A 23,740-nucleotide genomic window follows, 5' to 3' on the forward strand; every position below is an offset into this window, starting at 1 on the left:
CATGTGCCTCAATGTGAATCCTCATTATTTTTAGGAGTAACCAATTCTGTGTATACAGTGCATATTTTCTATATTCTGTTTCTGAATATTCTGTATATTCTGTTACATTCTGTGTATATTTTGCATTTGAAATACATATATTATCTCCTTTAAAAAACCCACCCAAATACTGGTATTTATGTGGTTGTTATAATTGGACATGTGACTTAATGTTAGTCCTCATTATTTTTAGGAATAACCATAAAAAATACCTACCTAACAAATTACTGGTATTTAGAACTGTTTTCACACAATTCAGGTAAATAATCTGCTCATTAAGTATTTATTTAATTTAGTATACCGTATATATACACATTTTATCATATATTAAATAAATAGTATTTTAACGACTCATTTTGTTTCTGTATATTCTGTGTATGAAATACATACTTTCTCTCATATAGATGATTACTTACCTGAGTATCAGTATTTACTTTTTTTTAAATAAGGCTTTTCTGTTTCTGTATATTCTATACTAATCATATTTTGTGTATATTCTGTGTATTAAATATATATTTTCTCTCATAAAAAATCCCTCCCAAGTAGTAGTATTTACCTGTTTGTTACAATTCAACATGTAAGTCCTCTTTATTTTTAGGAGTAACCATAAATAATATGTTCATTAAGTATTTATTTCAGTTAAATAGAAAAAAATACTAGTCAGGTTACATACTCTATATATACATATATACTATGTTCTCTGTTTCTGTATGTTCTGTATATATTAATTATTTTCTGTGTATATTCTTTGTATGAAATACCCATTTTCTCCCATAAACAAAATCCCACCAAGTAGTAGTATTAACTTGCTTTTTATAATAGGACATATGACTCTACTTTTAGGAATAACCATAAACAAATTACTGGTATTTTGAACTACTTTCATTTGTATATATATCCTTCCTGTAAAGTAATTGTTTGAACATTTACCTAATGCTATGCACCATTTACCTAATGCAAAATCTAAATACAACATGTAAATCTATTTATTTTCCATATGGGACAAAGTTAATACTCCACGCAACTCCAGTCTGATAAGATGTAGTTCTCTGTTTCAATCCTCACTTTTTTATTTGCCATTTTCTCATTTTAGAAAATGTATGCATTTAAATACTTGAACAGAAAAGTCTTTTTAAAATGTATAAATAAGTCAAAATATAAACTCAACTGTTAAACATGTTCATTTAACTGAAACACAAAATGATAACAAAATAGAACAGTACACAATAAACTGTAACAATATCATACAGTTAATGTGCAAGATATGCAACAGATGATATCTACAGGTGGACCTGGTGGGACAAGAACAATACTAGATTATTTTTTGTGAGTGTGCTGAAATAAAGTCAAATAAATTTAAAAAAAAAACGAACAAACAAAAAAAAAACGCATAAACACAAAAATCATAATACACCACAATGCATAAACAATACAATAATCCACAGGTCAGCTCAGGTTTAATTGTAATTTTCACACCATTTCATTGAAACACATGCAGTGAAGCCCAAGCAATCATTCTACAGCAGCATATCACCCTATTTGCAGTTTTAAAAATAAATATTTGTGTGCAAAGTTGCAAATTTTTTTGGCAGACGTGCTCTTATTTTAGGCCCATAGCTAAAAGTGGACTTAACTGCTCAATAGAGAACTGTCCACTGATACAGATGCAAACATTACAGTGCAGGTATTGCAAATGAATACATTAGAACTAAACAGTCGCTTCCTACTCCTCATGTGACACAGATATATTTTTCTACACACAGAATTAGATACCATGAAGTTAAACAGCACTCTTTTCATAGACTGACTCCTAAATTGAGATATTGGTATATTTAAACTGTTATATATACCACATATTTTAAATTGTCTTATTAACCCTAATAACTAAAATTAAAGACAAGGACTGTCCTAAAATGTATACAAAGGTTGGTGATAAGGCAAAATATTCTACTGTATATTACATAATATACATTATTTCTATTATATGTTGGAAAAGTATCATTTATTATTTTGATACTCAAACGTCAAGGACATTCTGATAACAGCATGTGTTACTCTACGATACAATAATGTAAGACCATGGCTTTTGGATTTGTTGATAACAGTGAGGATGGCCCTATTTGCCATTGTTCTGAAGCACATGCTATCCATTGCTTTCAAAAAAAGATCTGAAGTACTTTTATGTCTGCATGTTTCCACTGTGTGATGGTTCTTCCCGGATGTCAACATCATTTCTGGACATGTTTAGGGATGCTGTTTTGCAAAGTAAAGTTTTAGGTTGTGTTTGACAGAAGTTTGCCAAAGTAATCCAATGCCCATATGATTCTATCAGCTATTGCTGAATGGCGCTTCTTGATTCAGGTTTATCTGAGATCATGACTGATTAGCTTAGACTTGTGCTCTTGGCCTTTTTTGGCCTGAAATGCACTGTAAAATAAGAAATATCCAAATGTCTTCCAAACTTTCTTTGATATTATTGATTTTAATATTTGTTTTTCTCATGCATTTGTTGAAGTGTGAAGATGCTCTGCACACCTCGGCTCATTAACCTTAGCCACTCAGCCTTTAGTGGATACTGCTTTTGTACCAAATCATGATTACATTCACCTGTTGACATCACCTGTTTAAAATTTTTCATTAATATATACATCTTTATTATTTTAAACTCATTTCTTGCCCCACTTTGCTCCTGTCTCAACTTTGTGAAGTGTGTTGCAGGCATAAAATTCTGGAATAAACGTATAGAAACAAATCAAATGAAGTTGGCCAGACAGAAAACTTACTGTTTTTTTTTCTCATAAAATACAGATGTTCTCATGAATACTCATAAATATAGATGTTACATTGTGCTAGTTTTACAGTATGAAGATGGCAATATTTGCCCACCGTCTTCGCGAGAAAGCATTCTGTGTGCTTCGCCTCATTTGGGCCCAGCTGCTACCCGTACACTTACACTCGACCAACCGAAGAAATCCTGCGGAGAAATGAGGCGGGATTTTAGTGATTCAGTTGTGATTGAGCTCACACAATCGGCTCTTTTGGAAGGTCCGGTTCAGTGAATCAAACGTCCGATTCAGACTGTTCAGATAGAGAAATCCTAATGTTTTGAAGTGCGAATGCGTCGGTTTTGGTTGTGGAGGTGTGCAACAGTTTATGAAATATTTCTGATGTTATTTAACCTTTTAAAATGACTTAAATGTTGCGTAACGCTGACAGTGAGAACCGAATAGTTCAGAACCGACTGGTTAATGAATAGGGAACCGATTCGTTCAGGAGTCGGACTCGGACTCGGTCGTGTGGTTTGGGCCGCGGATGTAGCTTAACGTCGGTGAGCTAAACTGAAAATACAAATAGTGGGGAGGCGTTGCGAGCCTGGGGCTTCTCTGTCGCGATCTCTCCTGGTTCAATTCATCCTCCTAACTCTTGGGATATACGCTGGGTGCGGGAATAGCGGGCAGCAGTAGGTGTGAGGCCGTTTGTGTGCGTTTAGGGACGGCGGCGGTGGCGGTTGGGCTCGCTCGGTGCTGCCTGGATTCGAAGAATAACATCGTCGCGGCTGCGAAGAAGATGATGGCTAACCTAGCGAGCTAACTTGCTGGCTAGCGTGTTGCTAGCTTGTTTCGGTCCGTGTTTGATGGTTTAAAAAGTTAGCTAGTCTGGTTTTCCAGCACAGATACAGCTAGCTACACATAAGCCTGAGTTAAAGCGTGCTCTGTCGTCTCTCCGTCGAAAGCCTGTCTGCTTACAGATCTCCTAACGGTCCTTGAGTAGATTTGGAAGTGTGCTGTCATGGACTGAGTCGTTGAGAGTCGAAGAGCTTTAAGAGCTTTCGGCCCAACACAGGCTGTAGTGCGCGGAGATCCTCCAGCTTTAGCTGATAAAGGTGAGTAGTTAAAGCCTCCGTGCTGTAAACCTCTTAACTAACTTTCAACTAACTAACTACAGCTGTTTAGATCCACTAACGTTACTCTGCGCAGTTCAGCGGGGTTGGACGCTTCTGTCGGTTTGTTATGTAACTTGGCTCGGTTAGTTTAAGCTAGAAACTAGCGTCGAATTAGCTAGCTAGCCGTGTTGGTTGGCTATCCTGCTGTGCAGTGCGGCTAAAGTGAGCTAGCCAAAGAGCTAACGCTGCTTAGCTAACTTAGCTAGTTGCCACTGCGCTTCTGGATGGTTGTATGTTAGCTTAGCTAGCGTTAGCTTTATAAACCTAGCTCCTGTTAGCTTCAGAAGCTGTTAGCTAGCAGATGCAACTTGTTTATGTTAAGAAAGCCTAGCTAAGTAAGATGAGAAAGTAAATGCTATTAGCTAGGTAACTAAGTTAACTAAATAACTACATAAAACATCGTTAAACCAATCGCAGAACAGATGGTCTACCATAGAGATTTAACGGTAGCTATGACTCGTAGTTAGCTGATTAGCTTAGCTAAACCCAGAAGTAAAGAGATATCTAGCTAGTCAGGTTAGGTTAGCTAGCGACTATAGTTAATAACAACAAGCGTAACTTGCAGGACCGTAAAGAATAAGGAGAAAAGGGAAAATTAGGTATGGTTAATCTTTAGAGAGATAACTTTTTAGTTAGCAATGTTAAATCATTGCCCCTGTTTAATACATAACCTACATTTTTAACCTATGGTTTAATACTTATATGTTTACTTACACTATTTGATTCTGTCTGTTTTATAAATTTTTGCCCCAGTTTAATAAACTCTTTCCTCAGTTTAACCACATTTTTCCTCAGTTCAATAATTTTCCAACTAACAAAATTGTGGGGAACGTTTTATGTTATTTTTCGGCAATGATACAATAAACTGGGGCTGCATGTAATGATTATATTGGTAGTCGACTGATTAGATTTTTTTATTAGTCGATTAGTCTCTAAAAACAATAGAAACAGCTGAACATAAGATCTAAAATGCATATACATGTTTAGATGTTTTAATGTGCAAAGTACTGATATTTTGTAAGTAAATATGTAATCTGTTGTGTTTGGGCACTTTTGTCGATTATATTGACTTATTGTTGCAGCCCTACTTTAAACTTTGCGACACGTTAAATATTCTAACAAAAGAGTTTTTACTAAAATAGATCCCGTATTTTCTCTTTTGTACATGTAGTGAGAGAAAGAAAAGGCTGTATGCAGAGTAGTTAGTATCGTGGATTAATCCTCCTCGTCATTGTTTACCATTGTTGACCAAAACAGTTCATGTAGGAACTTTTTTATGATGCATCTTTTATCAGTTGTTATATTGAACACATCAGTTTTGCATAATTATTGTAGAAACTGTACTCTTTTAAACACAGTAGTCAACGTTGAATTGCATGTTTATTCACCACTCTTGGCTGCTACACTTCTTAGACTTTTTAAAGTAAGTGAAATGTTTTTTTATAACATTTAAAAAGCATGTTTTGTAAAGACTAATCCTTCAAGCAGTGGTCTACTAATATAAAGTGGACTTCAGGAATAAAATGAGTAAATGTAGACAAAATGCTCTTTAATAACCATGGTGCACTGGTGGTCTGTATCTTGTAGCAGGATTTACTGTTTAGTAGGCTTGGGACATTATAATGATATGTATTGTATTGTATTGATATGTGGTGTTAAACATAATAATTGTATTAAAACACAGACACTCTAAACTCCCTAATAACTAAAGTTAGTGTTTCTTTACTGAACATAATAGCTCAAGTCAAATGAATAGGGTAAACCTGCAGTAAAGAACATTAGTTGCCAAATTTAGTGAAACTGACACCAATATATGTATTATTTATAGAATTTGATTCACTCTATTTTTACTTTACCTGATGCTGATTTTCTAACACATATTACTAACTAAAGACCAGTATCACCATAGTGTGCATATGATGCTTGCCAAAGCTGCACTAGTCAGGTTAAATTTGATATTAGGGGCCATTAGTCTTGACCTCATGGCCCACAGATACACACAGTGTCTTCTCATTTTATGCAATTCTGTTAAATGGGTTCTGAATGCCAATCCTTTGGTTTGTGTGTACACACACTGGCACCTTCCTTACTGAGTAGGAATAAAGTGGCAGAAACATAATATGATGCACAATGTGATATTCTGACAGCTGATCATTTGAATGGGCAAAAAGTTTTGAGTAATATTTTTTTTACTCACTGTGCTGCCCTGATTCTAGTTAACCAGTGTCAATTATGCCAACAAACCAACAGTTGGACCATGCTGTAATTGTCACATCAGATATATACAAGAAAATCATTTTTTATTATTGTGGTGTAATTTATCATGATAGCAATATTTATTTTTATTATTATTATTATTATTGTTAGTATTATCATCGCTTAGTTCTAGTCTGACCAGTGGAAGAATGGGCCATAAACATCCCTCCGATCAGTCAGTACCAGTCTGATGGACCCTCAGGTTCTTGTCAGGTCACATTTTTTTCCAGATTGCTGCAGCTATTATTAGTCACATATTAACATATTTTTCTGCTACTCTTTCTTACCACTTTATTTCTTTGTGATATTTGCACCCAACGACCAATTAAAGCTATTTAGTGCCTGAATAATGTAATATATATAATGACTATTGGAACAGCTTAATCAATGAAGTTAACACAGTGATTGCACTTATTTGTTATAACATCATCGTATTTTACACCTTTTTCACAAGTTAACAGTTTTCTTAGGGCTTATTGAAATATCTGACATACTTTCAAAATTCCACAGGATTTAAGCACAAACACTGCCTTTTATTCCCTGTCTATAAAGAACCCTGTTCAAAACTGTGCCTATTCTTATACATGATGGTAATGAGCTCCTTTCAAAACTCCTCATCACCCCTTTCAAAACTTTTGAGTTTGTCCATTTACTCTCATTTGCACCAGCTAGCTGACTTTTAGTCCACCTTGTTTACATCTCATTTACTCTTTCTCTCTCATGTGCTTCTTCTCCTATACCAGCCACTCTTACGTGTGCCCTTTCTCTCGTGCTACAGCGTTCTGGACTTGTACCTGTCTTTTGATTCTTAGGTTTGAAGCGACTTAAATCAGAATCGATCATACCTTACAGACTAACAATAGCCCTATCCCAAATGGCACACCTGGGGTCCTGTAGTCCTCATGTGCACGAAGACCATGTGGCTGTAGGTTATACCGTTTCTCATTTTGCCTAAAGTGTGTTTATAAGCGCAGTCAATGCACCCTCATTAAGCCCTTTAGCGAGAACGGCTATGAAGCTGACTCAGCAGGGCTCTATTACCCACAGTTCCCTTTTAACAGTAGTTGAGAACTATGAGCTTGGTGATTTTTTTTCTGGGCTATAAAAGTATCATGACAAAAAAAAACATTCAACAAACATCCATTAGTCTGTCCCACTTAAATGGTTTAAACCTGGTCCTCCTAAGAACTTGTGTACCAAAGGGTTGTATGTTGTTAGGTCAACTTAGATGGGAGGGCCACTGATTGATATAATTCTTTTGGTGCGTGATTGTGATGCAGGGAGTCAAGCCCACAGATGTGTTTGTAGTAGAGGTGGTTGTATGGTGATATTTTATACTTTTGTGAAATTTTCTGACTGAGTTGAAAGTATACTTTGTAAGCATATCGAGGAAACTATGTGTAAGGTTAATTGCAAAAACAAGTTAAACACGGACCCTAGGTTCTGTTGAGCTGAAATCTGAGTTACAAGCTTAGTGTGCTTCATAAGACGGACCCTTTAAAAGATTCCAAGCTGGGCCTTGTTTTCCTAAAGCACATTGGAGTTGGGGTGCCAAATGACTTTGTATTGTGCACAATATTATTGTTTTGATATACCATCTGTCTTAAAATAATCATATTTTGTATTTCTTTTGCTATTTGCCGAGAAGCTTTAAGGTGTTTTTATATAATTGTAGTTGCAGTATGCATGCACTACATTTTACTTTTTTATATTTTACCCATGTAGACTGCATGATGCTGTTAAGTTATTTTATTTTGCCTGTATTACATGTGCCACAGTGTTTTAAGACTGCTGAAAAAATCTAGATTCATGAGTCACTGTGTGTTGCATTTATTGTATTCCTGCTTCAGGAAGTTTTGTGTTTTTATGTAAGTTTGTGATATAAAATGTAAAGAAAGAAATAAGTTGAAACAAGAAAAATGGAGAGATTTGACTTTCTGCTTTTTGTAGAATTATTCCAAGTCATGTACTCTGGAGTGCAAATTTACCCGACAGTTCTAAGGGAGCAGAACAGAGCATTTGCTTAGATGAGTTTAAGATTTGGCATTTTAGAATGTTAAAAGCAACCTTTGGAAAGCTGCGCCATGATCAAACTATTTGTAGGGTCATCTATTCTTTACTGGCCAACAGTGAGGGAATCACTATTGCTTTATACAAGCTAGATACTCATGTTGAAGTATAGGAGTAAAAATATATTTAATTTTTTGTAGTTTAATGAATTTTAAAGTAGCACGGTCAGTATTGGACAATTGTAGTGGTGTGGCTTGGTCCTTTTCTGGCATACAATAAATACATCAGGCAGTATATGTTTGAATGTTAATGATTATATAATATAAAACCTGATATCATCCTGCCTTTACAAAACTTTATTATTCGAAATGTAATAAATATCCATTTAGTATAGAGGGGCAAGAAGTTATTTTTGTAAGCCTCTGATACATTTCTGGTAGCTAATTGTCTGCTATAGTCTGTGACATCTAAATCTAAATCTATTGAGAATACTGCTGCTTCAGACAATGCCATGCCAGATAGTCATTATTTGGAGGAGTGTGCACAGGTGCAGAGTAATGTCAAGGAGAAGTCTGAAATTTTATCTACAGTGGAAACACCCACATGTCCAAAAGAAAAGGGAGAGTGAAGTCATGGGAAGTTCTGTGATTGTGAGCCTCTAATATTTAGGTTCAAGGTCTTGTCTGGTATAAAACTGTGGGCATAATCTTTGATGTACTGATTTTAGCATCCGGATTGTATCCTGAAAATGATCAAACTGCAGATTTTTTTTATCTGATTTAAATGCGTCTTGGGTGCATTTACACTTGTATTTTTATGTATGTTGGCCTCATCAAGATGTAGTCCTGATCTTCAGGACAGAAGAAGTGAGCAGGTATAAATGGGGTTTAAATTTCACACCAATTTGATGTGTTTTGTCTTTTTAATTTCATGTGTTCACCATAGCCTCCTTGGTGAATTTTGGAGCTCTGTTTAAAGAGCCCAGACCTGGACGGCTCATGACTTCAGACCAGGAAGGGAAAGATATAGCTGAGCCGCAGGTGCAGCAGTCGCAGGAAGTGAGGAAAAAGGAGATTCCCCTTTTGGTAAAGTATACTCTTTGTGCTGTCAGATTTATTAATAAAAGATGGAGAACATATGTAACTGTAGTTGATATTTATGTACCTGTTTTTTATGTGATTGTTAACTTGATAGTTGTTTATTTATTAAGTTAAATATAGTATGCCTATTTTATTTAAAATTGTAAAGAGTTTATTTTCAGACTTAGGTGTAAGAAGCACACGCTAATCCGATACCATTCGTATAACAAAACCACCAATCACAATTCTGGAGGTTGTGTGTGAGTGACAGAGCCATGTGAGTCAGTTGCACAAATTTAAATGTGCTATTTTGAGCTTAGGGAGTGGGGGTAGTCAGCCATGCTGCACCTCCTGGTCTCTCTCTTCCCCCTCTCTTTTGGACAACCTCTCGTGAGGAGCTTCTCAACGTTAGGGTGGCATTTTACTGAAGGGACTTTTTTGATGTAGTTTAATATGGGGTGTTGTTTCAGTAAAGAGGTCAACCCTAACGCGGTCAGTGAACGAACCAGCCTTCTTCAATCATCAGCTGCTGAAAGTTGCACGGCTAAAGATGTGAAGCGGTGCGCCTGCTCTGTGGCTGAACTGGCTGAAGAGAAGCTCCCTGAATATGGAGAGACGAACATAGCCGTGGATACAAGAAGTAATTCTTCTTCCACAAACCTGTCAGTGAGTCTCAGTGCTATTGATAAGGAAAACAGCAGCATACAGGATGGGACCGTACTTTGGAGCAAACTTAATGGTGATCCTCGTCGTTGTGAAGTTTTGGAAAGGAATGGAGATGGAAAGGACGTTTCAAAAGGCTCACGTGGAGACAACCAGGACGCTGATCTTGCCCCTCCTCGGATTACAGACACAGCTGTGATGAACTCTGTAAAAAAGAGAATAGCTGAAAATGCAGTGAAACGGGCAAATTGGTTTAGTGAAATTGGACCATCACACTGCTCACATTTAGAAGGAAAAAGTTGGAGCAGCTCTTGCGAGAACGTGGCTACAGCTGCTGCAGCCACACTCACTCCAGACAGTCATGGCATCAAAGCAGAGCACTCTACAGACAGCGCACTTGGTCCGGAGGAGTGTGCACAGGTGCAGAGTACTGTCAGGGAGAAGTCTGGAGTTGTATCTACATTGGGTACAACCTTGTATCCAAATGAAAAAGGCAGAAGGAATCATGGGAAGTTTAGTGATTTGGATGAAAGTAATATTGATTTAGCAGCTCAAGATTACCACTTCAAACAGAGAACCCAGAGCTTCTACAGCATTTGCTCAATTGATGCAGACGATCTGGTAGAGGGTGAGTGTGAACTGCCTTCCACTGCACAACCTTTGCCATTCGATCAGACAAATGGATTGGATGACACTGAAGTGGTGTTGTCTAATCATTCATCTGTCTTGAATAATGTATGCACCGGATCTGCCTCAGACCCTTTAAATGGGACCAAAGCTTTTAAAAACATGCATACGATCGAAGCACCACAAGAAGATAGAGAAATGTGTTTTGCAAGTCCCCCAGCAAGAACTTTGGCTGTACAGGATTACAATATTACACACCCGCCTCACTTCCATGGGGCAGTTGACGAAAAAACTGCAGAGTCAGAAAAGCATGTTCCAATTTCTGGTGAAGAGAAAATGGAAAATGAAGTAAAGATGCTTGATGGTGGCAGTGAAAAGCAGCATGGGCATGAGTCAAGAAAACTGTCCGTCATCAGTGCTGAGGAAACTACCCTTGATTTTCTGGAAAAAAATGAACAGGTGTTCTCCCTAAAGACAGGTGTTGAAGGCAAACAAGTACAACACATTAAGCCCTTGGTACCTGTTGACTTGAAAATGTTGGGCATGGCTTTGGAAGGACACTCTTTGGAAGCCTCTAAGCAGGAACTGGACACCAACAATGATATTAGTTGTATTGATCAAAGTGAGAACTTTGCAAACTTTGAATCACAAACACATCTGGACTTTAAGGTCACAGATACTGCATTTAATGATTCTGGAAATTCTGTGATTTGTGCTACAACAACATCCAGCTGCCTAGTTTCTTCAGCTATGAAAGACGAAGAGAGTCTCTCAGATTCTAAAGAAACGTCTAGTTGTTATTTATCAAGTATTATCCCTTTTGAGACATCTCAGAAAGAAATTATTCAAAAAGGTGATTTACTCATTTGTAAGGCATCTGATACACCTGAGCTGCTTGGGAATGCCACTCTAGCTTTGGTCACACCTTCACTAGGAAAGGAAACTGATGATATGGAGTGCCAAAAGTTTACAACGGTTTGCAGTTCCCAAGAGCAAGAAACTAACTCAGCAAATCAGAATTCCAAAATATGCTCAACTGTTGAAACAGTCAGCGTTTTAGCATCTGATCTAATGGCTACAAAATTGGAACTCATGTCTGGCGAGTTTAACGCATTCCAGAACTTGCAGTTAGTCATACCTAATATCATTAGGGGAAATACTGATGTTTCTCAGACAGATATTTCTATTCAAGTAGGGGTAGTAGGTTGTTCTGAAAGTGATGTAGTTCCTCTGTTGACTTGTGAAGATACAGAAGAGAAAGGAGAAATTAACCTTGGTACGGAGGAGGACTTCACCTGTAACCTTTCTAACACTGACCTTTTAAAAGGTTCAGAATCTGAGTTCATAAATGGAGAACAGCTTGCAGAGATGACCTGTTCTCATATTCACACACCATATTTTCAACCTATTGTAAGTCAAAACTCTCCTAACACTGAAAGTTTACTTCAAGATGATAATGACGATGACAATTATTCTGATTCAAGTTCGGAGGGGAACAGCTACAACTTACTGAATTGTGGTCAGACAAGCTCAAATGTTCTTGTGACTCCTGATTCAAGGAACACTTCAGATGTTGCATCTAGAACGGACTGCTCTGTAGAGGTCAGTCACCTAATGCATAGTACACCAAACCATTCTACTGTAGCTACTCAGGGTTTGTTTAATAATGAGGGTCCAAAATGTTTTATCTCAGAGACCACTTTACCTAACCCAGCTCAAGAATGTGTTACCAACAAGGGAAAAGAGAATGCTGACTTGAGCAAGAACGAGAAGGTCTCAGTTGTCTCTGGGTGCTCCAGTGGAGGTGAATTAAAGGAGCCTGCTCAAGTTTCTTTAAATGATATGAAATCAGGTCCTGAAATGGGACTACAGAAAGCCATACAGTTACTAGAGACCCAGCATTATCTTAACCTTGGAAAAATTGTTGACGACCAAGAAATTCCTTTCTGTTTGAGGGATAATAAGGAAAATGCAGACTTTGACAGCCGATTTAGTCTGCCTACAAGCTTGCCTTCTGAAGTTGAGGCGTCTGAAACGTCTGACAGTGGCACATTGTCTAAAAACAGTATGCTGAGTGAGACCGCTTGCATTCCCTCAGGCCTCCTCTTAGGGCAGGCTGCCAATGATATTCAAAGCGCTTCACATGCATCCAATCAAAAGACAGAATCAAAGCCTGGAGATCTGCAAGGCTTGTGCCTGATTGGCACAGAAGAGGAGGGCGCTGTGGTTGACTACAGCATTCCTCTTGTGAGTATGATAAGACCACTGTTTGAAATGAGAGAAGCATCACGTGCCTTACAAGGACCTGAGGGCACTAGTGCATCCACAGAGTGCTTTGCGACGAGCAGGCTTCAGGGATACCAGCTTGAGTCATGCAACCCTTCCAGTTGTATCCTTGAAGATACTGGAACATGTCTGTGCAAATTTAATAAAGTAACTGAAAATGAAGATGAAACTACATGCCTGAACAAAATTATTCCATTACCTGTTGAACCTGGCCAAGTCGACGCTTACGCCAGCACTCCCTCATACGAGATTCATCTACGAAACATCGGTAAAGCCACTGTCTCTGAGCTGACAGAAAACTTGCAAAATGGGATTGACACGAGTGAATCAGAAGGAGACCAGAGCGTTCTAAACATGGTTTCTAACCTTCTCGGCAAATCGTATGTGAACGAAGATGCCGATTCTAATCAGGACCTTTCTGGATGGCCCACAGATTCTGAAACACTGTTCCTTGATACACAATTGCATGGGTATGCCTTGGATTCAGCTTGGCACCCTTGTCTCTCTGAGAAAGAAATGATGGAAGGAAATTCCGAGCAGGACAATAAAAGTGATTCTAAAATCGACATGGAGGGCATGCAGGCCTTTACGACTGCTTACCCCTACAGCCTGTTAGTTTCTGATGGTTCCTGTGTATGGGACTGGCAAAATGCTTACAGTGAAATTGTAAGTGGACTTTAACAGTGCATAATCTGACTATGGTGTTTTATTTTTTTTCTTGCTTGTTTAGCATGCTCTGTGGAACTGTCACAGTGCCACAGTGTAGGCATGCAGTCTGTTCAGTAACTGATTATATTTGTCCATCTTTGTTGTACCATAGGAATCCACCAAGGTCTCTGAGCTCAATCCAAATGCCAAGGCATGGGCCAGTTATATGCCGAATCAGGAAGCTTCGGGACCCGCCTACACACATTCTCTCCCGTCATGGACAGGAGATACCAGTGACCCGACAAACACAGTCTCAGGAGGTAAACATTTATAGCCACTTTATATACAATATTACTATTATATTGTTGTTATTATTATTTATACGTTATTATATATGTGTTGTTTGTTTTGTTTGTTGATGTTCTTTAATACAGAATTTATTTTAAGATTAGAAAGTACCTCCCTTTTTTATATGCAAATTTTTTTTGTTTTGTTTATTGAAATGAGATTTAGTTTAGGGCTATCTGTTTTGGTATTGGACAGCACAATTTTATGGTTGTAATCTTAATACTGCAGAGGATGTTTTAATGTAATGCTTGCGCTATAATTTAACAGTGCTTTTTGTGCCAAAAGGCTTTTAGGGAAACACAGCCCAGACAAAAGTTACGCAAATCCTAATATTATGGTTATCAAATCATACTATGTATTACATGATTCATGCAGAATCTATACTGGTGAATCATAAAATGTACCAGTATTTTTTTTTCTCAAAGATTTGAAAAGTCCTTGCTCTCTGGTGGTCAACCAGCACAACACACTAACAGACCAGCACCCTGTCCATGTCACCTTATTTCTGAGAATGACCCACTACACAAATAAAACCTGCTCTGTGGAGAAAGAGGCTTACAAAATATGCAGAAAATCTGAAAGATAAAACAGTTTGTAATTAATTGTACTCCTATATGATCAGAGGAGCTGATCCAATGAACAGGTTTTAGCTTTAAACTATTATGTATCTAAACAAATGTGAAATGTTAAAGGCAATAAACAGCCAGTGGTTCTGCAGTACTGATACAGTGAAAAAAGGAAACCTATCTAGACGCTTGAAAAATAATCATTAGTAATTGTTCTGCCTCACATAATAATAACTAGTGGCGTTTCTTCTTCCAGGTTATGTCACCAGCAATGACAAAGGGAAATGGAATGAAGAACAGGGGTCCATCTCCGTAAAACTGCCTTTAGCAGTGCCACCAGAATCAGGGGACATGGAAAGCACAGTCGGTCAGTTGCCCCCTGGGTTGCAGGAAGAGTCATCAGTGAAAGGTACTTTAATTCTTGGGAGAATTATAGTCTGTTTTGTACTCTAAAAGAATGTTACCCATTGAAATATCTTCTGGTGTATTTTCCTCTTATGCAGAAACTGATGATTCAGACTCCTCCAGACAGCTTGAAGACCTTCGAGAACAGCTGAAGGCTACACTAGAGTTTTGCCTCTCTCGGTAATAATATTAATATATTGTTAAAATCTGTATTTATTTATTACAAATGTTTAAACACTAACATTTGTAAATTCTAATCACACTGACACTAGCTTGTATTGATTTGTGTTAGAAAATCCTAATTGTGGAATAAAAAGTGAGCTTTGGTTATTTAAAATCTATAGATCTAGACTCAATAGTTCACACTTTGCGAATCTTCTGCTAAAATGAGGTGACTCAGTGAGTTTGCATTGTTCACATATATTCAAGAACTGAAGTTAAAATGCACTAATTATGGACATTAAATATCATTGCAATATTTCTTTTTTCATGAGGTCAGCTGTAAACTTTAGTTGATATAGCAATTTTTGCCAGCTGTTCACTCAATGATAAAGTTGCTTGATTGCTTTCTCTTTTTGATCTCATAGGGAGAATCTAGCCAACGATATGTACCTCATCTCTCAAATGGACAGTGACCAGTACGTGCCAATTGTGACAGTGGCAAATCTTGATCAAATCAAGAAGCTGAGCACAGATGTAGATCTAATTGCTGATATTTTGAAGAGTAAGTTATGCCATCAATACAATACTGAATAAACCCTTAGATTTTGTCTTAGTTTTTGTCTTCATTTTTGTGAAAAAATGCTTTCAGCACTTCCTCTCGTACAAGTGGACAAATGTGGTGAAAAAGTGCGACCAAACCAGAATCGATGCATTGTTATTCTCCGTGAGGTCCCTGAGGCCACTCCTGTTGAGGTAACTGTGTTGTTCATGGATATTTATTTTGGAAATATAACATGCATGAAGTTTTATGTGATTGGTATGTAATTGCTTGTTTACTTTACCCCTTTTTAAGGAAGTGGAATCGCTCTTCAAAAGTGAAAAATTGCCCAACTTTGTCAATTGTGAGTTTGCCTATAATGATAACTGGTTCATCACCTTTCAGTCAGAGGCAGATGCACAACTGGTAAAGTTTATTTATTTTTTTTCTTTGCTCGATCACTTTATATTTATATTACGTCTTCTTCCCTTGATTCTTGTGAGTTCTGCTAATATTCAGAATTTGTTTTTAGGCATATCAGTATCTCCGAGAAGAAGTAAAGACCTTTCAAGGAAAGCCCATAAAGGTGAACTTGAATGTGTTTCTTATTACCATTACCTTTTTTTGTTACTTTTAAAAGAGCCTGTGTGTTTACACTTCCATATATGATCTTTCTGGATTTTAGGCAAGAATAAAGGCCAAGGCCATTGCTGTCAACACTTTTGTGCCAAAGAATGGATACAGGCCTGTAGATGTCTCCTCAAACATCCAGCAGCGCTATACCTCTTTCTACATCCCACCAGTGTATGGGGCACAGCAGCAGTTCCCGCCTATCTACAGGCTGGTAACTCCTCAAGGCTGGTCAACACAGAGCTACTTGGATCCCTTAGTGAGTCTTGTGTTCTCTCTTAAAAAGTGGTTTTTAATCTCAACTTTAAAATATTGAAAATGCATTACCAAAGAAAAATATGTAACTGACATCCGAGTAACTTTTTTGTCTTATGTCTGTAAGGTTACTCCATTCTCTAATCCTGGAGGATTTATTAATGGTTTTGCTGGATCTCCTACTTTCAAATCAGCCACTGCACCTTTGACTGTCAGGCATTATCAACCAAGAAACAGGTATGCTTATTTTTATAAGAGATTAAAAAGGCCACATCTCAATTAAGCATTCTGTCTGAGAGCTGCTTATAGGCCCGTCTGTTGATGGTTGTATTTACATTCTTTTAGGAATCACAATAAAAGCCATGTTCGACCCACGTCATTGACTACAGAACGTGGAACAGGTTTATTGGAAAACCCTGGCACTTTCACAAGTGTGTCCTCAGAGCGAATCCCAAATGGGACTCGTACGCCACACACCAATCAGATAGGTAGCCGACCTCGACTTCTCAGCGCCCCAAGTTATCCTCGCCGAGATCAGGTTGGCAGTGGAAGAATGGAGATGAATGGGGCAGACTACTCACCAGTCATTGGCAGAGGAAGGTAATACATCCAAGTGCCTTGTTGGAATTAATTAAAATGTTGAATTAATTTATTAACTAAATGCCACATAAATGAGCAATGCTGTTTTTTTTGCATTACACATTTGCTCTTTTAAAGTGTTTGGAGTATCTGTTAAATAAACTTTAGCTAGTTAATGTGTACTGAAATTATGTGATTTTAATATTTGATTCCTGTTTTCACTAGTGTTAACATTTGGAGTGATCTTGTTTCAGGCATAGACTGTTTGTTTCCTTCCTTTTTAAATACTTTACTCTGTATGAGAAACAAGCTTTTTACATTGTAGCTGTATAGTGGCTTCTTGCTGTTGTCCCACAAGAAAATGTATCTTCAAAATAGCAGATTCACAGGAGGAAGAAAAACGCATCCTTTCACTGGAAGTCTGTGTATAATAATTTTTCAATTCATTTTGAGCCATTTTATTTTGGTTTATTTGTTAGTGTTTTAAACCAGTGTGAAGGAAAACTGCCAGGTTCAAATTATCAAACTGTGGAAACTTCATGTAAACTACCTAATTGTTTCTACACCCATTGTCAAATTTATCATCCCCTTTTCCTGCACCCCTTATGTAGGAGCTTTTTGTAGTTCTGTTATCAGACAGTAGTATACCTGTGTTAGTTTGTGTTGAGCTAGTGTGAGTGTATCAGACACAGCAGTGCTGCTGGAGTTTTTAACCACTTCAGTATCACTGTTGTGCTAAAAAAAAGTCTTGTGAGCAGCATCCTGTGCCCACTGATGAAGGATTAGAGGATGACTGACACAAACTGTCCAGAAACAGATTTCTGCTTCTGTCTCTGACTTTACATCCTAAAGGTAGCACTGTCAATTGAAGGTGGTTTTCAGGAAGTGGCTGGTTGGTGTGTTATGGGCTGATGTTTTAATAGGCTGTGAAAAATGTGCCTGTCTGTTCTCCAAAAGCCTTATGCTCTCTTTTTCTTTTCTGCTAAGGAGAAATGGCTATGGCTACAAAAAAAGAAGAGATGAGAAGTTTTCAGTAAGTAACCGGGTATTAACTGAAAACCTTTGTCAGTCAGTTAACACACACAAAAAGGAACAAACTAATGTTTATTCTGTTTTGCAGAGAACCTCCACGCAGTCACCCCCTCCAGCCCAGGAGCGTGCCCCATCCCCAAGCTTCGAGTTGGGTCTATCCAGCTTCCCTCCCCTACCTGGTGCTGCTGGCAATCTTAAAACAGAAGTAAAGCCTGAAAACAGCTTGGAAAACCGACTGTCTGACATAGTCACCGGTGTAGCTAAAGACAAGGTTACTTTTTGTTTTCCTTTCCACTTACCTTGACTTAAGAACTTGAAAGAATGGTCATGGGAATTGGGTTGTTGTCATTGGCTCTTTAGTTACTAAGTTCTACATGCAGTGGATTGCTGTAGAGAATGCAATTGCAGTCTTAAGACAGGTTTATGGTACTGCTCCTCAACAATGTAGAGTCTGCCTGCGCATGTGACCTTTATACCTTTATATCAGAAATATACTTGGCAATGGGTTTCCTATGCCACTGTATCTATGTGTTGATCCTTTGGAAAACTACATACAATGAAACTAAAATAAGATGTCAAATTTAGCTCATTCTAAAGTAGTACAAGATTTATGCAACAAAACGGTGTTGTTTCAGTTTAAAAGACAGAAGTAATTGTGTTTTCATATCAATTAGAAGTTGCATGCTGGGCAGGCTCATGCTGATGATGGCCCACTGTAGAGCAATCTTTCCAAATAAAGTGCAAGCAGCAGCAGCTTCAAACAAAAGAAAGAATACTACTCTAAGCCAAAATGAGCAATTTCCTTGGACTGCATTTTGTGCTGTTTTGTGCTTGTTTGTTGCTAAACTCATTTTTTGTCTTGCATACATGATTGTCATGTCCGCGTATTGTTTGATGAATTAATAATGTAATTATTGTGATGAACCTATCATCATTTCCCAATGTAATATTCTTAGCACTGTCATTATTGACCTTGAGAGCTCCTGAGGTTTAAAGGTTACAGTTGGTCCAGGCTGCAACTTGGCTTAGGACAACATGCAATTCATTGTAGCCTTTGCTCTCGGTCTCTACCATGACTACTCCCAGTGTTGCTGTTTTTATTTGGGTAGGGCTGTTACTCCCTGATCTCTCTCTAATTCTCCAGCTGTTGAACATGTTCATGCTTACTGCCACAGGAATTTCACAGAGGTCCTTTTGTCTCTTGTCAGCCCCTAAATAAGGATGCAGTAACCATCCGTGTGACTTCAGGAATCCCCAAAGAATCAGCGCAGACTGTTACGGCTCCCACTGCTCAGCCTCCAGTGGAACAGCACAACCCACCCTCTCCAGCCCACAAGCGATGGTACATTTATATTGTTATTGTGCTTTTACAATAGATGAACTGACAGAAGACAAGCTAACAAACATAAGGGAGGAGCATACTGTTGTAATCAGATTTTGATTAAAGGAAAGTAGTAAACTATAGAATCTCTTGGTTTATTTGCACAGTGCTTGTCATGTCAGTGCTGTTCAGTTAAACTGCAAGAGACATTGATTGACATAATGCACCTATGAGGATGCTTGCAATTGCCTTTATGGTCCCAGATAGTTGGTGCTGTATGATGGATGGAGCAGTTGGAAATTGGCAAAGACTAACAATGGGGAAATAATTGGGCAAAATTTATGCAGCTGTGATGACTCAGGCTTCATATTTGCATCAGTGCTCTTGGAAGGTATTGTCATTGTTTAGTTGTGACCACTGATGCAAACATTGTACATTGTATTTAGTTAAAAAAAAATAACATTTAATATTTCTAATTTTATGATTTGTAGTTCGATGAAGACACCCGAGGAAAAAAACAAGGAGGTGACGACACTTGCTGAGAAGCCTTCAGTTCCGCATGCTGCTAAAAGTCCAACAGTCCAGCTTAACAATCCAAGCACGGTGGGTAGACAACTTCTGATACTCCTGGAACAATACAGGAGTGCTTTTAAACTTGCTTAGATGCAAGATAGAAAATTTCTCAACATGAATGGCTTTATTTCTTTTTAAAAAAACTGAATAGTAAAGTAACAGAATTGCAGTTTGATGGCATTTCAGATTTAGAGGTCATTGTGTAGGTCGGTAGTGTGCCAGCTTCTGTTTATGCAAGCACTTTCTAGAATTGCAGTAAAAAACCTACAATGCCAATGGGTTGAGACTACAGTAGGGAATTTTAAGAAACAATGTTTTATATCTGCATCCTATAGCAGAGAGGTTTTTGTTTAGTTGTGTTTTTTTTTCACAGCATATTCTTTAGTCTTCTTACTTCAGTAATACTGCTAATGTATAGGCCTGCCAAGTTCCTGTTAAAGTTTTTTGGTTAGAGGTGGGCCATATGACGTTATTTTATCCTATTGTGATACATTTTCTTATTGTATCGAAAATATGCTTTACGAAGCATATTAAGGATATCAAAAATCCTGTTCAATTGCGTCGCATTCTCTGCTGCAGTGCCAGTCAGAGGCAATATGTTTGCATGTATGAATGAAAGATCCAAAACCTGTCTTTCTTCAGAGACCTCTAATTCAGTGATCTGAAGCAGGGCTGAACAGACACACTTGAGCACTTTTTTTTCCCACAAAAATGAGGCACATAGCAATTATTGATACTAGAGACCACAACTAGACATTGTAAAATGAATGAAAAAACGATGGAATCTTCCATCTTCCAATGATATTCCTAAAAGCTCAGTATCTTTGCTATCTTTTTGTATGTCTGCGTGCAGTCAAAACATCAGTCAACAAACCCATACTCCGTAGTATTTGATGTTTTATCTCAAGCTCTCTTGTTGAAACTAATGAAGCCCTTGATTTGCCACCTGCTTTGCTCTTATGAGAAATTCTATTCAGGAGGTTGGATCATTCTAAGACTGCATTCTGAGAGAGTATTGTTTGAAGGCAGCATTTTGTGTTGATGTTGGAGAAAACACTTAATTAATTGCTATTTAAATTGCTTGTTTGGTTTGTTTATTGCAAACAGCTGCAATGGTGGTTGAATTGTATTTTATTTTATTATTAGTATTTTTTTTAAATATATGATTTTTATTTTGCTAAACATGCATGCGTGTTACTAACCAGTGATATACATGTAATTGTCCAGGAGCCCAGAAAGCCCAGCTATGCAGAGATCTGCCAGAGGATAAGAGAGGCACCGACGCAGCAGCCTCCAGTGGAGCCCAAGCCGGCCAGTACGTCTGCAGAAGACACCAACTCCCTTGACTCTGTAGAGCACAGATGCAGAGAAACAAGGCTTCCCTCGGCCAAACCAGCGCTGCCTCGCGTCAGAGATGCCTGGAAGTCTCACCAGGGTGCTGCAGAGGCATCTGCTTCCTCATCTCAATCCTGAGGGTTCAGCAAGGACTCGGACTGAGGCATTAAACGCTCAGTGGGTCAGGGCTCCTTCACATAGCTCCTTTAGCCCTCTCAGCCCTACTGTAAATGCACATATTGACAACTGTCACTGGAATCAGGGCCTGCAGATGAAAACACTTGTGGGTGCATAAGGGTTCTCTGGTCTACTTTTTCTTATTTTCTTCTGTTCTTCTTTTTCCTTTTACTTTTTTTTGTTCAAGGACAACTGGCCCTGTTGTGGAGATTTTTTTTTTAATTCCTTTTTTTGAATTAGCTTTTTTGCCAGAGCTCAAGATTTTTGTTGTTAAAATAGTGCTGGTAGTAGTAAATACTGACTTTTGAAATAGTGCTGATCTTGAACCCTTCTTTTCCTTTTCAATTTTTTTAATCAACGTGTGTATATATAATTTTCTAACTACCAGTGTACTTGCACTGACTGCACTGGGTCTGATTGTTTTCTGGGCTTTTCTGCAGAAGGGTGAGCAGTCAGAGCTGTTATGCCTGCATGATTGAGAAGTTCTGTAAGTCCATTTTGTGTTCAGTTTTTATGTATTAATGTGTCGGCACTGGAGTATAGTTTTGAGCTCTGATTTTCATTTTTTAAAACCAGCACCTGATGTTTTTCTTTTCTTTTTTTTCGTTCATTTTTTTTTTTTTTTTTTTTTTTTTTTTAATCAATTATACTTGATGGCAGAGTAGCTGGTGTAACTATTATCTTGTCTTGTGTGCATGCCTTTTTATGTATTTCATTTTTCTTTCTTTTCTTTTTTTTTTTTTTTTTTTTTTTTTTTTTTAAACCCTTTCTTTTAATAGATTTCCCCCAGGCCCACATTGCTTGACAAAAATCTGAGCCCATGTATATCAAACATCTGAGCATAAATTTTCATATAGCCACATAATCGCTTTCATTAAGATCAAATAAGCAAAAAAAAAAACTGGTTCCAGTTCAGCACTCACTCAGTGAGAGAATTGCTAGGTATGATGCACGTTGTCTGATCAGTTTCTGGAAGATCTGTACACTGATTCAGGTCCTCAGGGTGTAAGGGTGGGGGTGTGATAATGTGCCTAGTCTGCGTTTGTCTAAAACAGTACAGCTTCGTATTTGGCTTTTCAGAGAAGTTTAATGCTAGGGTGGTGCTATGGTTTGTCACTTGGTTTCATTTGGTGCTGTTCAGAAATCTCTATAGGAGAAAGGATTTGGGGAGCGTTTACCCCGCCAACCTGAAGTTTGCATATCATCAAATTAACTGACCTGGATTTGGAGGTGTGCATGTATTAACTTGCTTTATTTTAGCCTCCTGCACTCATGGACCAGTGGCGTTCTTTGTAGAGTCTCTCTTTCTGAAGTTTGTCCTTTTGTTTTTCTTTTTTTCCCTTTCTTCCCCTCTTTAGTTGATCACTTGTTTTGTTCATTGTTGGATCGCGTAGAATTATTTTTGAGCAGAGTGAGTCCTAATTGTTCCTGTGTGTCTTCCTGCAGTGTAGAGAATTTATAGAAAGCTTCAAGGTCATTATTTTGTGTGCAAGTGTGAGAGTCTGTGTGTGAGAGTGTAAGATATTCATTGTGTCCCTTATGAATTTAGTTTTTGTTTTTTTTAAATGTGTCCTTCCCCCCCTCTTCAAAATTGACACTTAGAATGCAAGTAAGTTAACATGTAAAATCGCCATCCATTGTTTATAATAGAGTAATGAAGGTTTGCTTGCAGAAGTTTTAAGATGTACAAAACACCATTATAAATTAACAGCATTTGAAAACTTGAATTTTATTTAAACTTGAAAAATGTCTCTGCCTTAACTTTTTAGAAGAGAGATTGGAGCGAGTTTGTTTATCAGTTCCCAAAGGGTCGGCCGAAGCGGATGATGTGGTGGGGTGTTCTCACAGCCTTGGTCACTGCATTTGTGTAGCACAAAACTGTTGGGGTTGAAATGGATTTATTTTTCCTCTCTCTTTTCTTTGTTTTGCTTTTCTTTTTTTTGTATATGCTTATGGTCAGAACTGTAATGTGTGCACTTGATGTGTGCTTTCACTGTACAGATGTAAATAATTGGAAAACATTAAAAAAAGGTACCCTTAAATTGGTTAAGAGCAAGGTGTATTAAAATAAATGTTGATGAGAAATTGGATGCCCATTTAAGTTTTGATGTTTTGTCCTTATGGCTTTAGTTTGATGCATCACCACTGGGTGGCGTATCTTGAGCACCATTTCCTCAATGGAGAACTTACTGAGAATGCAAGGTCCATGATTCATTTATAGCTCATGTGGGATAAGTGTTGGAACATAAATATTGCCCAAACCTAGTG

The 23,740-nt window shown here is 37.8% G+C and overlaps 1 protein-coding gene across 4 annotated transcripts; it reads left to right on the forward strand.

Annotated features, from left to right (window-relative positions):
- The first annotated feature begins 3,312 nt into the window (after positions 1-3,312).
- larp4b (La ribonucleoprotein 4B) lies at positions 3,313-23,562 on the forward strand. 4 transcript variants are annotated; one of them, XM_007232656.4, is made up of 17 exons: positions 3,313-3,922; positions 9,194-9,333; positions 13,724-13,871; positions 14,722-14,874; positions 14,969-15,050; positions 15,458-15,594; positions 15,682-15,785; positions 15,886-15,996; positions 16,103-16,156; positions 16,256-16,459; positions 16,583-16,692; positions 16,801-17,055; positions 18,022-18,067; positions 18,155-18,337; positions 19,275-19,408; positions 19,879-19,990; positions 21,188-23,562. In XM_007232656.4, the coding sequence occupies exons 2-17, from the start codon at positions 9,247-9,249 to the stop codon at positions 21,431-21,433; spliced, it is 2,166 nt and encodes a 721-aa protein (XP_007232718.2). In that variant the 5' UTR covers positions 3,313-3,922; positions 9,194-9,246; the 3' UTR covers positions 21,434-23,562. The 4 variants fall into 4 exon arrangements, with proteins under 4 accessions (XP_007232718.2, XP_007232719.2, XP_022536879.2 ...); XM_007232657.4 differs by having other exon boundaries at positions 18,025-18,067; XM_022681158.2 differs by lacking the exons at positions 3,313-3,922; positions 9,194-9,333 and adding an exon at positions 9,477-13,569 and having other exon boundaries at positions 18,025-18,067.
- The last annotated feature ends 178 nt before the right edge of the window (positions 23,563-23,740 follow it).

This window comes from Astyanax mexicanus, chromosome 1, assembly GCF_023375975.1.
Source record: "Astyanax mexicanus isolate ESR-SI-001 chromosome 1, AstMex3_surface, whole genome shotgun sequence".
NCBI classification, from domain to species: domain Eukaryota; kingdom Metazoa; phylum Chordata; class Actinopteri; order Characiformes; family Acestrorhamphidae; genus Astyanax; species Astyanax mexicanus.